This window comes from Condylostylus longicornis, unplaced genomic scaffold, assembly GCF_029603195.1.
Source record: "Condylostylus longicornis isolate FDR11 unplaced genomic scaffold, ASM2960319v2 ptg000092l, whole genome shotgun sequence".
NCBI lineage: Eukaryota > Metazoa > Arthropoda > Insecta > Diptera > Dolichopodidae > Condylostylus > Condylostylus longicornis.
Window position 1 is genome coordinate 534,045 of NW_026578060.1, and position 19,875 is coordinate 553,919.

Here is a 19,875-nt window from a genome sequence, read left to right on the forward strand (position 1 = left end):
AGCAAAAAATATGTAATTTATACTTTTGCAATTTACATTTGTGCTAAAACTTAACAAAAGCTTCTACCACCTATATTATATACATGTATGAATGTATGTAAGTATAGGTTGTAATTTCTGTTTTTATATGTCTACATACACCAAAAAAAACTTTTTATATAAATTCATTATTGTTTTTTCAAGGCCATTTGCAGTTTCTCGATATAATTATGTACATATGTATATAATATAAAAAATAAATAAATAATAAATAAATAAGAGGGTAAAAAAAGTGAAAGAAAAAACTGTAGATTTATATATATTCTCCAAGTGTCATGCTCATACATACCCATACTTAGTCCATTCCTTGAAATATGTGCATACAATTGAATTTCTCTTAATAATAGGTGTGTGTGTCCAATGTTGTTTATTTTACTCTCTTAAGCTTATTTTACTCTCTTAATAATAATAACAATAATAATATCAACTGCCTTGTCGCTTCAATTTTAAGAGAATGAGGTACAACACAACCGCAAAGCAACATATACTCAACAAAGTGTCAAAATCATTTTATTCGAAAAGCTCTGTTTAATACTCAATTAACGAACAAAAACAATTAAAATCCTACTGTAAAATAAAATGTTAAAAATGATGAAAAAATTAATAAATTTAATTTTATTATAAAACATGTCGTTCAAGTTTTATAAATAAATTTTTATTAAAAAATATCGGTTTTGCATATGCATACATACGTATATGAACAATTGCAATGTCTTTTCATATGATCTCGTTCGCTTACTTCAGAAATGACAATTTTATCTAATTCATACAGACGTATATCGTGCATATTGTAAATTTTTCCTGTATTAATTTTTATTATACACGTCTCCTCAATCAATTTCGTGATTATTCCTAAAAATAAAATACTTGTAAATTTATTAGTCGCATTTTTATTTATTATTGTTTTACCTGTTTTTCCTATTAGAGAAAATCAACTGTTAATTGAAAAGTGGTTAACGGCAACAGCGGCCGATTTCCGTTGCTAACCCAAAACAATAGCGGAACGGTAAAACTAACTGTTCAGTATTTTGCATATAATATTAGACATGCATGGAAACAGAGATGATATGAAAAAAACAACCGCCAGCAGTAAAATTCGCTGAATTATTGGGCGGTTCCATTTATATATATGTATTGTCTTTAAATTTTGACATTTTGTCGCGGAGAATCGCTCTTGTTCTGCTTTCAATTTAAGACCGAATTTTTAATCTCATGTGATATAAAATTTAATTCGCTAATTTAGGAAAACGTGGTTTGTATATTCAATACCTAATGAAAATACTAATGTAGAAAAAGGAATCCTACAATTAATATTTGATGCCACTAGCTATACTTTTTAAGTATAGCTAGTGGCATCAAATATTAAAACTAGACTGTTGTCAGTATGTTGAATAGATAACTAGATGGGATAGAATTTAGCATTTTACATGCTGAATTTTGTAATTTTTTATTGTATTAAATTACCGTTTTCACCGTTGATACTTGCATTTGAAACTATACAACTAATAAAAATGTAATTTTTTAGTTACACGATTTTACCTTCATTTATGTAAATATTTAATAAAAAAATCATGTTTTGTTTTATACAACTACATTTGTTTAGATCCAATTTTTTAATATTCGATTATTCTATATTTTTACTTTCAGATAAATGTTATAAATTTTAACTCATTACAAAAACAAAACAATATTTTAAAATGCATCGTAATAACATTGGAGATAAACAAACCGCTCAAACAGCAGCTAATAAAAATTTACAAACAACTAAAAATACTGCCGTAACCGCAAATCGAATAATAGTTATTAATCAAATCGAAATTAAACGTGATATTACATTTGAAAATCGTGAAATTTTAACGAACAGAAATTTAAATCCAATACCGGCTACAATCAGTCTAGATAATAAATTAATAGGTGATTCAATTGGTAGTGGCGCAATAATACAATGTATATCAGCATCAAATGTAACAAGTAATAATAATAATAATAACAATAATAATAATAATGGTAATAATAGTAATAATAACAATTCTAATAATAAGAGCAGTGATATCACGTGTATAAAAAATAATAAAATTCAATTTTGTGACGATACAAATAGTAATATTGAAACATTAAAAGATGATAACACTTGTATAAGAAAATCAACAATAGGAACAGTAACGATACCAAAAACACCACCAACATCCACAATATTAAAAACAGTTGGAACAACAGCACCATCTATAAAAATCAATGCTTTAACAACAACAACAACAAATGTTACTGGAGTTTTAATAAATGAAGATAAAATTATAAGGTAAGTTAAACTAAATTTTACTTATGTACAAATTGCCTAAATTAAAATTAATAAAAACTACCTCAATAATTCGTCAGTATAAAATAATGGGTAAGTATGGTTGTTGTCCGATCAAAACATTTCATAAATAATGTACCAACTAGTTTAACTCTTTTTGTTGGCGAAATGACTCTTTAGTTTACCATTATCTCAAACAGGTTCTTCGACCATTTTCCGATAAATTTATTTTCCTACAAGGCAACACGATTGTGTCTTGAGTTTGAACGGTTATCCATTATTGATATTTTTATTAAAAAAAGGTTAGCAAAATGTCAATTTTCGGTACCTTATTACTTGAAAGTTACAAACTGCCGAATTTCTGTGTAAAAGATCTAAAATTAAGTTCTTAAAGGAAAATGTGTCATATTGCAAATGATTATTACTAAATATTTTTTATTAAAATTATTTTAAATGTGTAATTTATGCGCGGTTGTAGTTGTTTATTTAGTTGCGGCTGTAGTACATTCGGTTATATGTTAAGTTTTGATAGTTTTGACGTTTTGTTAATTTTTTGAGAAAATTTTTAAAACATTGAAGCTCCCAAAAAAGGCCTTTTTTGTTTGTCTCAAATAAATTTGATGCGACAAATACAATATTTACATATGTTACTCAATTGTGTTGAGTACAAGCATATAGGTATATATTAAGAAATAATAACGTGGTCTACTTGAATTACTTTATTAACTGAAAACACCATATTAATGCTATTGATGCAGCATTTATTACGGATTTCTCTTGTCGAACGATACAGTGTTACCGATATTTTTGAATTTAAGACTGCTTCAATTACAAGAAAACTTATGTATATTTTCCTCCAGAAAACTAAATTCTTATTGTATTTTCATTTTGTATGTAGCTTTTGATATTCCGTTCCAAAGGGTAAATAGAGTCGCTCTTTATAATTATAATCTGTAAATATGTTTTTGCAATATATGTATGTACATATGTTATAAATATAATCTACGTACAAAAAACTGTACAAACATAGAAAATTTTCATTTGCAATATAAATATAATAGACCCCTAAATGAGCTTTTGTATATATAGTTTAGTACACATTTAAAAACATTTTTACTAAAAAACGAAAACCCCACAGCAACTTGTTGTTCTCACACTTATGCATTTTCGTTATATTTTATTATTGTGTTTCAAGCTTTAGAATTTTTTGCTTTTTAAAATTGTGTTAGTATATCGAAAACAAAAAAAAAACAGAATAACCTTGATTTTTTCTCAACCCAATTTATATATTGAGATAAAAGTGTGTATAGAAAAACTTCACTATCGCAACGTTCACGAAGTTGTCTGATACCTTAGCGATAAAGTCCAATTTAAATTTGAACACAACTACAAATAAAGCCCACGTTAAAATTATACTAATATGGATTGTATGTATAAAACAAAAAGTCTATGTACATGGTGATACACACATAAAAGCAGCTAATAATATCAAATATTTCTATATACATAGGTACATATATATTTTTACAATACATACTTATATATTATATGCTGTGCATACATATATCTAAATATTAATAAAAAAAGTTTATTCTTGGATATTTTTGGGGCAGAAAAAACAAATTATTTCTTCTAGAATTTAAATTGATGTGTACATATGTATGTATAACAAAAAGCTTTGTAATAACAGAAAAGCTTCTAAAGAAAATTATAAAATTTTAAGGTCGTAGTGGCGTAGTTTGGGACAACATTATGTTTTTTAATTTAATTATAATTTGATAGTTTTATTAAATTTAGTAGATTTTAAATATTTGAAATCTTTAAAAATCTTTGAAATATTTGAAAATCATATCAAGAATCAAGTCAGATCGTTGTAAATAATAAAATCTACGAAATAAAAGCGAATTAGAATGGGAACAGTTTTAAGGTTTCACATGTTTAAGCAGATCAAACCGACTTTTTAATAATTTAGTTTTTAAAATGTTTTTGATAAAACAAATTTCAAGAATGTTTTTTAAATTAAGTAATGAGCAAAACATGTACTATTGAATTTTTTGTGCTCTGAATGCTTCAGAAGGAACCTCAGCTTGAGCAGGATCTTTATTATGTCGTACAGTAGGGTCATTCGTAGGGCCTTGTCGTCTAATGTACTGGAATCCAAATTGATAATCGAATGCGATGTTGCCTTTGACTAGGTATGGTAAGGTGATTTTGATGTTGGTGCCGGGACACTAGGGCATAAACGAAAATGAGAAAGTTGATGGCCTCGTCCGAAGCGGAGCGGATTCTTCTTTTTCAAATTTTGAGGCGGCAAAGATAACGACCCTGCGCGGCCTGAAATATTGGGAAGAACGAGCCAGAATCGAACATTGGAGCGAGCGGGAACTGACCACATGTAGTGGTCCAGATTTAAGGCTATTGTAATTGTTCTATCTGGTGGAAAAAGACTAAACGGCAAAGTACTTATTGTGTAAATGCGAGGCGGTGACTCACCCACAACTGAGATGCTTCGGAAGGAACTTTATGACCCTGATGGAAGTCTCAAAGTTTAAGGTGGATCCTATACTATATAATTTTTCAGAGGCCTAGAAATAGCACTAATTTATATGAGAGGGATGGGAATCACGAAGGAGAAAAAAAAACAATGAGCGAAAGAAGGGCATATATTGAGTTTGTTTTGGAAAGCATTAAAAATTTAATACAAAACTATAAAATTTTCATATTCAATTAATTTTACATTAATAAATTAAATTAACCATGACAATATTTATATTTCAAAACAAATTATGGAAAATGCATTTAATTAGGAAAATTTAAAATGCAAAATGCTTATATTAAGTTACTCAACTTTATATGTTAAAAGTTGGAGATTATAAATTATTTGTGTAACAATTATAATTAATATGATTCCAATGTTTTCGAGTATTAAATTTGTAATTATTTATATTTATTTTTCTTAGTTTTTTTTTTTAAATTTTAAACCCCAGTAAAACTTTGCGCAAGAGACAATATTGACCCTAGTCTAAAGTGAATTTATTTATACTTTTTTAAATGTCACATCTCTCAATGTACTTATTGATGCGCATATCCGCCATTTACTACGATTTTCATTTATGATTCTTTGTATTTTGATTTATTACGATGCAATTAATAAAAATGATAAAATAAGAAAAAAAGTATATGAAAAAAAAAACAGATTAACTAATCGTCTAGTCAAAACATTAGTACAATACACTCTAAAAAGGTGAAGAATGTGTAAATAAAAATGAAATAAAAAAAACTTTTAGCGAAAGTTTTTTCTTGTTTAAAGCTCAACATAAAATTTCTTATCAGTATTGCTTTTATATTTTATTGCAATACATATGCCATTGTATATTTATTTGTATGTATATGTTTTGCAAAAAAATCTGTTAGGAATAAATAACATGTTGAGAGAGATATCAATTCTACGCTCTCATTTTCCTGTTAACACATTAATGACTTTTCTTTTGATTAAAGGATATTTTTTTAAAAATTTATTTAAAAATAATTTTTCATATTATTGCCAATAATATTATTGAACTTATTTTTATTCTATTACCCAAATTAATTTTTGACGGTGTAGATTTTAGGTTGTGGGGTAACAACGCACCGCGACCCAAAAGATTTATTTTGTGTCGCTCTAACGAGCGCCAAGTGTTTTTTATCTAGGACAACCCCTCGAGAACCACATTTTTGATGAACCCGAGCGATTTTTCCGAGGAAATATCCCACAACGACATGCCCAGCTTGGATTAAACTAAAGCGTCGCTTTTTCTATGAATCAACGCTTCACGTTCATCCAAAAGGTGCATCGTGGTCTCCTCCCCTTCATAATATGATATCACGAGAATAGCTTTAATAAAAACATACATATTTTTAAGAAGAAGAGTGGGGGAAAGTGTTACCACATGCTGCTAAATTATTTGAAGGAAATGCTAGTTCAAGCAGTTATAGTAGCACTTCCTCGATCAGTTTAACACGAATTAATGAGTAATATATTCCATTTTGTTTTCACACTTTTAACATCAATAAATGCACTAGAAATTATTATCTTTTACATTAAAAATTTTGTTATATCAACTATCTGGCATCGATTTTATCTTTTGAAAATATTTAATTAGTGGGATTCCGGACAAATATACAAAAACGGGATTTTAAAGTTTATAAGCCTGATTGTGTATCTCGCTTTTTACTTGTTGAGCGAGAAGAATGTGAGTAAGTGTCATATATTTTTATAATGTAGTTTTCGAATGAGAATATCATTGGAATCTCATTTTTTTCTAAAAGCATCTCGATTTTTTTCTAAAATTTGGACAAAACTTATACACTTTGTTTTTGAAAATGAGTAAAAGTTCAATTGAAAGAATAAGTAATATTATTGTAAAAATGAAATATTAATTAGAAAAACGGAGAATTCTAATTTGAAAGTGATTAAAAAGTGAGACGAAAAACAGAGATACACTATTAGGTCGTATTTTTAAAACCCCACATTTCTAATTACAAAATCACCCATTATTTCAAATTTTGATATTTTCATTCAACTGTTCTGGTTTGCTTTTCCATTTGTTTTTTTTATGCTTCTCTTGGATTTTCTTTTAAATTTTCTTCTGTTATAAATATTCTCTCTGTTTCTTCTGCCTAAATTGTGTTCTGTTTTTATATATTTTTGTGTTACTTATATTTATCCGAGTATTTATCCATGTATACATAATGTACATATGTATCATATTTTTGCACATGCATACACATAAGCTAAAAAAGTTTTATTTTAATTATTTCTTAATTTTTGATTTTTTTTTGCGTTTATTAAATGAAAAAAGCACATTTATAACAGAGAAAAATATTAAAACTGTAAAAAAACTTTTTTCGTATACATAGCAGCTTTTTTCCGTCAATATAGTCATTCGTCAATTACGCTTGAATTTATATACATACAAATATATTTACAAACATTTATTTTAGTATTATTTTAGTGTTATACATAAGTATTTTTACTGTGAATATTGTTATATTGTGTTTTAATTCTAAAAATATATGATTATATACTTTTTTATATTTGGTATATTCTTCTGATATACTTATGTGATAACGTTTATTATTATTATTATAATAATATATTTTTTATATCGTCTATATGTATATATTTTGTATGCATATACATATATGAGAATATATAGTATAAAACCAGCAGAAAAAATATATAATTTACAAAAAAAATTGTTTTTTTTTTTTCCTATCTCACCACAGTAAAGAAAAATATGTTGTGTTTTCAATGTTATATTTTTTTTGTTATTTGATTTGTATCAACTAACAGTAAGTTAAGCCAGTAGTCGGTATCCGCCTTTTAAATGAAGAAGATCGTTGCGTTGTGAAAAATATCGGTATACATATACATACTAACCGTCATATATATTATTTATTTAAATTTTACATAATATAATATATTTAATAATCAAAATTTATTATTAAAAATATAAATATGTATATATGCATATAATTGTTTTATAACATTAATTATATATGTATATACATATACATATGTGTGTACATTTTATAAATATATCTACAGATATTTAATATTATATGCATATGTATATTATATGCAATGTTTTTCTTCATATTATTATGTACATACGAATTTATAAAATATGTACATATGTATATATAAAATAATATTAAACAAATATGAAAACTAAAAAAAAAATTGAAAAATAATGAAACATACATTTGTATACCTATATACATATATATGATATGTATGTATATATAAATTCATATATATTTATATGTATATATATAAACATGTTTATTAAAATAAATTATATATAATATGTTCATAATATATAAATTATTAATGATAATAAAGTGAAACAAAAAAAAAAGAAACCAAAATTAATAATATACAAATAATTTAATATTTATGCATATACCTACACACATAAATATCTAAATATCTACCCAATTACATACATACATAATAATATAAATATGTATTTAAATATAATATGTACTCATGAATTTATTCATATTTACTGATATATTTTCAAAATGTATGTTAATTTTATATATATGTATATATGTATGTACATAGATACATCTTATATATTAAAAATTATATATATATACATGCATACATAAGTATGTACAAGTGTACAACTTATTTTTTTTTTATTTTTAATATTATTATATGGAGCCATTTTTTTTGTGTTAATTTAAAAAAATAAAAAAATTCAGCAAAAACAAAATAAAAAAAATACATAAAATTAAATAAGAAAAGAAAAAAAAATGTATAAGACATTGGCTCTTCCAATTGTACAAATAAAAGCAGAAAAAAAAAAAAACAAGAAAAATATAGCTATATAAAAAAAAGTTATTTTTATAAAAAACAAAAAAAAAGTGTAGAGAAAAAACAACATTTAAAAAATGAAATAATTTCGCTAAATTTGCAAAATATAAAACAAAAAAAAACGAAAAAAAAACGACGAAAAAACTGAAAAACAACCAAAAAAGTGAAAAATAATAAAAAAGAATTCAATTAATTTATTTTTTTTTTGTTTTTTTCTCATTGGCGGGAATATACGGGTTTGATGTACATACATACTTACATATACATATGTATATTACTATAATTATTAAGTCTACATACTTATATATAATATTTAAATATAAATTAATTGTGTACATAACATTATGGTATACGTGCTGCTTATTTTATACGCATATTTTATACATAGGGTGTTATTTTTCACTATACATACATATATATACATACATATATATAAATATATGTAAGAAAATTTTTATGTGTCGCTCTAAAAATTCATTTAAAAATAATAAAAATAAAAACAGAAAATAAAGTTAATGAAAATATTTTTTCATTTTTTGTGCACAAAAAAAATTTTATTCTTTTTCTTTCTCACTTTGTTTTTTTTTTTTTTTTGTTTTTAAAGAAGGTGATTATTAATAATAATAACAGAAAAAAATTAGTACGAATTAGAAACGAAAATCAAAAAAAACTTAATTAAAAAACATTTAAAATGTTTACAAAATATTAAATATGTGTATGTATATGCAACGTTATGCATGCATATGTACATATGCATGTATATAATTGCATAGCCCCTTAAAAAATATTGATGCTCGTGTTAATTTGTAATTTCTAAAGAAAGAATGTACTGGACTCAAAACTAACAAAAAAACAAAAATTTATTAAAAAATTGATAAATTCAAAAAAAAAGAAGAAAAGCAAAAAAAAATAATATAAAAACTTTTGAATCAAGAAGAAAAACTTTTAGCTAGGTTTTGTCACAAGCTCTCTCTCCCTGCCTCTTTCTCTTTCATTTTCTCCGCAACTTTATTTAATCAAGTACATATTTTAAACTGTTTTTTTTTTTTTAACGCGTAGTCATATTTGCCTTTCATTAATAATTATTTTATCCAAAAAAAAAACTTAAAATAATAATGAAAAAAATTAATCAATTTTAAATTATTATCAAGATATTATAATAATAATAATAACAATAATAATAATAATACTAAAAAAAAACAAAAATTTTATTATAGAAAAACAGAGAAAAAGTAGAAACAAAAATTTGAAAATGAAAAAAAATAAACATCGAAACCTTATCAACATCGTGTTTGAATATATTAAAAAAATATATACACATACTTATTATATATATACATACTTACAAATGTTCAAACGTTTATGTACGTACATGTGTACATACTAAATACCTATCTTATTTATACATATGGCCAATATGTATATTATAAAAATTTCTAGATACTTGCTTATATTTATGTATAACAGTATACATTTATAAATTTACAAATATATAATTTAATTCATACTTATACATAAATATATTTTCATAAATATTATGTACTTACATTTACACATGTGTATTATATATGTAGGTACACATACATAAGTTGAATATTTATTTTTAATTTTATTATAAAGCACAAATTAAAAATCAATTAAAACAGGATTTTTTTTTTATATATCTACCTATCTACATAACTATAATTAGGTATTCATAAAAATTTTTTATTATACCTAGTTAGAATGTATATGTATGTATATATGATTATAATATATTTAATATTAATTCAAATGATGCACGTATACCGCTGCTTTAATGGCAATAACTCCTGTATATTGTGCAAAATCTTCACAAAATCATTTTTTGGTTATTTGATTGGTTGACGTGGCCCGGTTCTCTATCTAAATTCCGATGCCAATCTTTGGTGCCTCGTCTAGCCGCGTCACACACTTGCCCTGCCCCACGTGACCAATCTGGAAATGTAAATATATTAAGAAAAAACAAGTTAGGTCAACTATTTCAATATTTATAGTTTTATTAAAAATCACTAAGTAATATTATTATAAGTAAATAAATAGTTTTTTGTTTATTTTGAAAAATCACGCTTTTGCAGATAGGAGTTATTGCAATTAAACCAGCAATATATACATATACGATACATACACATATACGCAAGTGATTTGTGTGCGTAAAGTCAAAGTTATAAATTAAATGAAAATATTTAAATGTTCTTTTTTATTTATTTATTTTTTTTTTGTTAATTTTCCTTGAAAATATACTTCTTATAATTTTTCTCTTTAATCAAATTTTTATTCTAATAAGAATAAGTAATGTAGGTACCTAACTTTATTTTTATGTACACGTCCATACATAATACATATATAAGTATGTATATCAATATAATTATAATTATAATTAATTATTATACGGTAATACCTACATATATAGCGATTTACACAACGCACGTACTTAAATGTATGTAAATAAATGTCTATAAGTATGTATATGTATTATATAATACATGTTATATCATGTGTAATAATTCTACGTATACATAGGTACTTATAAATAATTTTTATTATGTATACTATCAGTATAAATGTTATTATTATATTGTTTTAATAAATATTTTATGATAAATTAATTTTATATTATCACATTAACTTTTACATTTAATATTTCATTATTTATTTATTTGTTTATTAAAAAAATTATTTCTGTTTTAAATGCCTACATATTATTTATTGATTTTTCTAGTATATACATAATTATATAATGAAAATTGTCAGGAGGGGGGGGACAAAACTGGAAATTGTATGCCATAAAATATATATTTGAAATATAGTAGAACCGGTATACCAAATTTTAATTATATATCAAAAATATTAACAATAAATTAATAAAAATATATTAACTAAGTAATAAAAAATACTTAATGTTCTTCTCCCAGATGCGTTTTTCTATTTGCTTATATGCACATATGAATTTACATGCACACATGCTCCATTGAGTATTTTTTATAGTTGTATAGTAAAATTTAGTATGCCTAAGGTCAAATTCCTACCAGTAAAACTAATTTTAAATTTTCATTATGACCTTCATATGTGCAAGATCGTATGAAAAGGAAGCATAATTCTTCGAAATTGAACCAGGGAATATTAATGTAATGGTAAATTTCTTGTCTGAAGAACAAAAATTAACCCGTAAAGACAAAATAGAATGCAAGTCCGAGATAAGTCCAATTTATAATTTAATACCGTCTGCTCGTTTCTAATTAACACTCATTTAATATACCTTATATAAAGCTACTACTTTTGTATAAGTGCAATGTCAAATTGTTGATAATTCGAAAACTTTGGTTTTTTTTATCATTCGCAGTGGAGATGTTCTTCTCTACATGCAGTACGCTCTTAGAGTTTTTCTTGTTCTTGAAGTCAAAAACCCTTATTTTCAATCCCAATATTTTCAATGTAATGCAATATTACCGCATTCCTAAACTCGTAGTACAAAAAAACAATGGTGTCTTAGTTCCACTTTTAAAAATTTATATGTTTTTCATTTATGAAGAAGACTAATGATGATGAAACAAAATGTATGAAAATTGCCTATCAAAGTATGCGCATACAAAGAAACGAAATTTCTAACTATTATCAATATTTATTAAAAAACATGCAAATTTTTTTTTTCATTGCTAAAGTATCAATCATATAAAGGTACAAATAGAAAGCTACTCCACTTCGGTAATTAAGTTTACATTAATAATAAGAATGTTATTTCCTAACCGGTAATTTTAAAATAATCAGACCTTGATTGTTTATCAAAAAATTTAAAATGCTTGTAATTTAAATTTAAATATGTAGGTATCTAGAAATTATATCCTGTTTTGGTTATTTCTGTTAAAATATTATTTTGTGAGTACATTTATTAATTGTGAATAATTAGTATTTTTCAGTAAAACAAAGTTTAACTTAATTTAATTTTTTGAAAATGAATTCATTATTTTTGTGTGATACATATTTACAGTTAAATTGTGTCTCTTATACTTGTAATCGTCAGAATCACAACAACACTTATCTCTGAGTTGTTTAACTGATAAACTAAAATAAATCGTGCATAAGCGCAAGTCTGGACCCGTATTGCTCCGTGAAGCTCCGTGAAGCATGCAATAGAAATCTGCTTGAAATTAAATTTGGAAAGGGGATAAAAGTCGCTCAAGTCACATCCAAATTGGTTTTAAGCTATTCGTTTGGTGATGTCAAACAGATAAAGCTCATTTGGGTGCCGGGACACAATGGGCACAGACGCAACGATATTATTCACGAGTTGGCGCGGAGGGATCTGTGGTCTCTTTCGTTCAATCCGTCCCCCTGTTTCTTTCAACTTTTTTAAAGACGTTTTCTTCAGAGCTGGTGGGCAGTGGGGATGGATCGAATTCGGATTCGTGTTACTAAAGGCTTTCTTAATTGATCATTGTCCGGTGAAATATCATGTGCTTAAACTGGACAAATCGGACTCACTTTTGTGTAGATTCTGCCGGGACGATGAGGAGACGGCCTTAAATAGTTTGTAACTATACAGGAGGTGCAAATGGTTCGGTCGGGGTTTTCTTGATGTTGGGGAGCTCAGGTTCAAGTCCCTGAAGGATATTCCTGGGTATTTACTTTGGACTGGGATAGTATACTATCCCAGCTTACTACGGTGCTTACATAGCTTACTACGGTGGTCGAACGGGAGGAGTTCCTTTGACCATATCTCTCTTCTTTAGTCTACAATCTATTGAAATCAAAATATTTTTAAATACATAAAAAAAATTATAAATGCGTATTAGTATTTTTGGATATAATTACTTTTAATATACCAATTGGTTAGTCATTGCCAACAGTCCAAATCGGTTTCATTGATAATAGGGCATGCACGCACCTACCCGCACTTTTATGTGACATATAAATACATACAAATTAACTTTAATAAAGTAAATAAAAAGCAAGAATAAAAAACTTGTTTGGGTTTAAGCTCTTGAAGAACGGAAACTGGTGCATTTGTTTCACCTAATTTACTTATAGTACATTGAACCTTCTACGTCTTATGTTTATGTTTTCAGTAACAAAAAGAACAAAAAAGAAGTTTGTTGATCAATTAACCATCACGGAAATTCTAAAAACTTAAACGCATTTTTTTTAATCAAAACACTGAATAAATATTAAAAAGTACTTTGACCGCATAAATTTCATTTGCATAATTAAAAATAACGAAGATAATAAAAGTTATATAAGTACTAAAAGTAAATGTAATAAACTAGGTATGCATATTTATACATTTTGCAGTCTACATATATAAATAAACACATATATGGTTATATTTTAATTTAAAATTTATATTTTAAATGATGAGATTAACTTCGTATTAATATACGTTCGACTGAACAACTAAAGTAATTTCAAAAGTGAGTAAGTGGATGAATGAATGAATAGTTTTTGAATGATGCGCGTACTTACATGTGCTGTAGTCTCATAAAAGAACATCCACTTTTAATTAATTCGCTTTTTTTATATTTCGTTTCCTTTATTTTGAAAATGAAATTTTGCCATTTTTTGCCGAATTAAAAAAAAAAATAATAATAAAAAACGAAAAGAAATGGAGTTGACCGTATCAACTTTGTGGTACCCGTACGAATTTACACAGCGTTTATAGTTTCCGAGATATAGCCATATAATTTGGAAATTGTGTGGCAACTACGAGAAGAAACCAAGCAATTTCAACGTCTTTTATCAAACACATGGGTCCTACTAATATATTTGCTTTCGCGCAAATTTCAATACTAGAGCTTTTATAGTTTCTGAGATATAGTCAAATAAATTTGGAAGTAGAGTTCTGGCATTTACTATAATAAATCATTTGTGAAAATTTGATAAACTTAGGTCAATTAGTTTTTGAGTAATCGTTTGGACGGACGGGCAGACAAAGCTAAATTGACTCAGAATTCGACGCTGATCAAGAACATATACTTGGGTCTGTATCTCAGACCATTATTTTTTAGCTTTACAAACGGTAAGGCAAATTGGGTATACCCTTCGAATATACATTCATAGGGGTATGAACACGAATGACTTTGCACCAATGCAAAGCAACGAATTTAAAAAAGAGCAAACTTTGTTGATACAATTGGTTTGCAAAGTAGCACATTTCTACAAAAAAATTGCGTTTTAGTTTCATTATTTTGTTTTCTAATAATGCATACTTGTATAGGATGAGAACATTACATTGAAAGAAAGTGGTCAAATTAGACTAATTTGTTTAGTCAAGGTAAGCAATTGTATTTATTTCAAGTAAAGTTATTTTCTACAAATTTTATTGAAAATGTTCTAGAAATGAAGGATAAAATGAAAGTTAACCATGCAACTCTTTGATACTCATACTTGTGAATATTTCTACGAGTTGTGCGTTAATAGATACATGGATTTGTGTTACTTATCGGTTATTAAGTTCAAATACTTGAAATGAAACAGCGATCTTGGGTGAAATTGAAATTGAAGTAGTACGTGGTTCCGTAAATAGCTTATAGAAAATGTTGGAATTTATGAATTATAAAGTATTTTTTTTTTGCTGAGACGAACGAACGTTCAAATTTAATTCAAATTGACGCTATGCAGAATATATAATTTATGATGTTAAAATTAAATTTAATTTATGATATAAAATTTAAAATTATAATTAAATATTTTTATATATAATTATGATGATATTTTAAAGAAAATATACCGAAAACGTGGTCAAACTTTTTAAATTAGCAGAAAATATTATTTGAGTATATTGAACTTAGTATCTTGTATGAAAAAATCGTTATTCAAGTCTCAGAAAAAAAAACACTTTAATTGCTTCCAAATTAAAGGACACAAAGAGAGTCAGAGTAGCGTGAAAGAATGAGAATTCTATTCCAAATTTTTATGATGTTTTCTCTTCAAACTATATAGCAAAACAAAACAAAATTTTTTTTTTCAATTTTAAGGTTTATTGAATAAAAATAATTAATTCTTTCCTTTACTTAATTTATCTTAGGTTTTGATAATTCGGAATGTGTACCCACATATACATATAATCATTAAGCGATAAACACAACTCATTGTAAATATTTCGATCCAAATTGTTATGGTGAGAAAATTGTTGCTCTGGATTTAAAAATTATTTACAAAAAAAAAAACTTACATAAAAACGTGCATACATTCTTATTTCGCCGAATTCATTGTTTATCGGTGTAATTTTATAAATTATTTTACATTTCCACGTGCAGAAGATCTCTGGTATTTTGAAAAAAAAAGGAAAAACAAGTAGGGAAATAGACAAAACAAGAAAGTTGGAAAACATTTTCTTTCGTAGTAATTGGCATTTAATACAGAAAAACATATTTTAAACATTTATTTATTCCTTTATCAATTGTTTTGATTCCTGTTTCTATATATATATCGTAAAGATGTACATATGTATGTAAATATGTATACGATATTGTGTTGATTCAAAAAAACTACTCAAAAAATTTGGGGAAACGTGATAAGTAATTTTTGTTCTTAGTAACGCTCGTGCCATTGAATAATGAAAAAATCTAAAATTCATATTAAAATACAGTGTTACCATTAACAATTTTTTTCTTATCCATTATAATAATTATCTTTTCAACAAGTGTTTGATACTTGTTGCTGAAAAATCATAAATAAACTTTAATCACCTAAAAATAAAAGTAGTTATAAATCAATATGGGCTTAAAATTTGGTAGTGCCGTGGTATAGTTTTTCTCAAAGTGCATATTAGGGTAGCTTGTTTTTTTTTGAATAAAAAAAAATTATAAAGAAATTTTATCCAATTTAAAGAAATTCAAAAAACACTTTTGATGTCATTTGAAAAATCAAAAAAAAGTTGACTTTTTGCTGAATTTTCTTCAAAATAAATTCTTTCGCAGTTACATGAAAAGAACATCTATTTTTCTTAAGTATTTTGAAGACATATAATGATTCTAATAAATACCAAACATAGTTACCATTCTTGTCAAAAATATAAACGTGCACACATACACACAGAAAGTAGTTTAATTAATAAGTATACCTAGACATATTGATTTTGTCGGGCAAAAGATTTTTATTCCATTTCACTTGCTTATTAGGTTAATAAGCATGATAATTTTTTATAAATAAATGAGAAAATGAATGAAATTGGGTCTGCAAATCTATACGTACTATATGTATGTATATATAGATAATATTTCAAAAGTAAATCTCCGTCATATTAAAAAAAATTGATTTTATAATAATTGCTGTTATGACAATAATTATATAGGAATTACAATCTTATAAAATCGTTGCTATAACAATTATTATAATTTTATCTTAAAAAATAATGTATAACAAGTAAAAGTAATTTTTTTTTTCCAAGTAAGGGAGAAAAAAATTTAAAGTATTCAAAATATTGCGGGTTTTATTTGAATAAAAAATAACAAAAAATTGTTGTTTTATCTATCAGCTAGTTTTAAGGGAGGTCATGTAATGGTATCAAATTTCCCATGTCGGGTTTTCGGTGAAAACGCACACTTCTCCTGGTTAAGAAGCGCAAATAAACTTTCTCTAGCCAAATTAGGTTTCAATCGGTCAATGTGTGCACGCGAGTAGCTCAAGTACGAGAAACGTCCTAACTTATGGAAGAAATCATGTGTCAGCAACTGGATTTTACTACGGACCAAATTTACATTTTTGCATATATAAAAAGAAATAATCAAACAATTCCCTTGAAAATTAATATTCAAATTCTTTTTGCTACTTGAAATAACTGACGAACTTTTCAAGGAGTTCAGACGTTGTTAAGGAAACCTGTACTAATATTCACATTTAAATTCCTCTATAGACATGTTAACTTAAAGTTTACTAGTGCCCTTTTAATATATTAAAAGTGTTTAAAAGGCATTTTAATAATCTCGTGTAACATTTCCGCTAAACTTGACAATACCCATCGCAGTCAATTATGTGCTGACCACCTCAGATGTTTTACATGTAAACATTAAGTTGAAAAATTAATGTATAATACTTTACTTTACTAATATTTCATTTAGACATGTTGTTTTACATAAGAATAATCTGATACGCTAAGCACACAATCAACCTGTAAACATACTTTGATTTTTCTTATTGATATGATTTATTAATTTAAAACAGTGTTATACAGATTAATTGTTTCTAATGGGGGTTGAAATTTTTTTGGTAAAATCCGGCCTTTAACCGGATGTTTTTTAGAAATGATTGAAATTAAGGTTCTTTTGCATTCCAAAAATGAACTTTTCAAAGACAGAATATTTTTTTTTGAAAATCAATTTTTTGGAATTTTAGGTAAATGAGTGCACAGACTGGTTCACACGTAGTATTGAAAACCGTTTATTCCAACTGCTTTGACACAAAGACCTTCATATTTGAAATTCGGCCAGTAAAAAATTAAGGTATGTAAAAAGTACCTTAAAAACGATTTTCTTGTGTTCGTTAATAGTGAGAATGATGAAAGACGCTAAGACACTTTTTAACGGCCTTAGATATAGACTCAAGTGTATATTTTTGATCAGCGTCAAATTCTGAGCTGATTTAGCTTTGTCTGTCGTCCGTCCGTCCGTCCCAACGATAACTCAAAAGCTAAGTGATCTAAGTTCACCAAATTTTCACAAATGATTATTTGTAGTAAGTGCCAGAACCCTATTTAAATTGGAAATGATCGGGGTACCGGTTTGAGTAGCTGCCATGCAACTTCAAAATTTATTTGGCTATATCTCAGAAACTATAAAAGCTATGATATTGAAATTTCACACAAGCGTATATATTAGTAGGACCAATGTGTTTTATAAAAGTTGTTGAATTGCTTGGATCCTTCTGGAAGCTGTCGTACAACTTCAAAAGTTATTTGGCTATATCTCAGAAACTATAAAAGCTGTGGTATTGAAATTTCACACAAGTACGGTCGATCTGCTTGATAAAATTCGTTAAAATTTCTTGGCTCTTTCTTGTAGCTGCCATACAACTTCAATAGTAGTTTGGCACGCACAGTATTTTGAAAAACACATTGTACTGAAATTTTGCATAAATTAATATGATAATACGGCAACTTAAAGTCATAGTCTAACCCATAGTCACTTATGGCATTTTTATTCGCACATAGGATAACAAATTCGTACGGGTATCACAGAGTTGACAAGGTCAACTCTATTTTTTCGCGTTTTGTTCAATAAACTATGCAAGATCTTACCATAAAATTATATAGTGCGTTATAACAGTTTTTTGTTAATTTAAAACAGTGTTGTACAGATTTTTTGTTTAATTTTTAATATTTATCAAATTTAAATTTTAACAATGTACCGGAATAAGTGTACGTAATTATTCTCTCAATTTCTCTCAATAAAGGTGAACTACACTAAATCTTCAAGATACTACACACTACACTTCCAGTTATGACACGATATGAATTTGAAACATTGTTTTTGATTGGCATAATCTGAAATAATATCGTTCCTGATACGATATTAAAATTTTTTTAATTTTTTTGTTTTTTTTTTAAAGATTTTATCGACTTTTGAATAAAAATCTATAACAAATTTAATTATAAACTGGAAGTCTAAACCACATATACTAATAATGGATTCTTTTTCGTTAAAAACACTGTAGTCAGATTTTTGTGTTTCGATATTATATTTTGTGGTCTTTTATTTTTATTTTATGATTTTATTTTATATTTTTGTATCTTTACTTTTGTTTTCTTCCTCAAGCGACAATTCGAGTTACGACAAAAATTTTTTCAAACCAAAAATGTCGTATTTCGAAAAATTGCTGTATATCACTATGAATCATTTTTATAATGAAATGAGTGAAAATTTTTAACTTTTTTTTTGCAATTAATCGGTTTTATTTTTTTTTCTTTTCCATATTTTATGCTAAAATGTGCTTTGCAATTAGATGGAGATTTGCATTTAGGCGAGTTGCAATTACCCGTGCTTGACTCTATATATCTTTCTTTATTACATTAGGAAAAGATAGGTGCATTGATCGATAAGCAGGGTACACTTTTATATGTACATATATACAAATTTTTTAACATTAATTTAAACTTAATTTTAAAAATAAAAAAATTTTATTCCATCATTTATTTATATATGAAATATAATAAATAGAATTT

The 19,875-nt window shown here is 26.1% G+C and overlaps 1 protein-coding gene across 5 annotated transcripts in view; it reads left to right on the top strand.

Moving 5' to 3' along the window:
• Nucleotides 1–19,875, top strand: part of LOC129613868 (homeobox protein 13-like) — a 69,222-nt gene that overhangs the window by 13,398 nt on the left and 35,949 nt on the right. For 4 of the 5 annotated variants that reach the window (XM_055528165.1, XM_055528168.1, XM_055528167.1 and 1 more), the window contains exon 2: nucleotides 1,687–2,338. In XM_055528165.1, the coding sequence (XP_055384140.1) occupies nucleotides 1,737–2,338 (602 nt within the window). In that variant the 5' untranslated portion in view covers nucleotides 1,687–1,736. Of the gene's footprint in view, nucleotides 1–1,686; nucleotides 2,339–7,666; nucleotides 7,738–19,875 lie in introns of those variants that run through there. The other variant, XM_055528163.1, reaches the window with a different exon arrangement.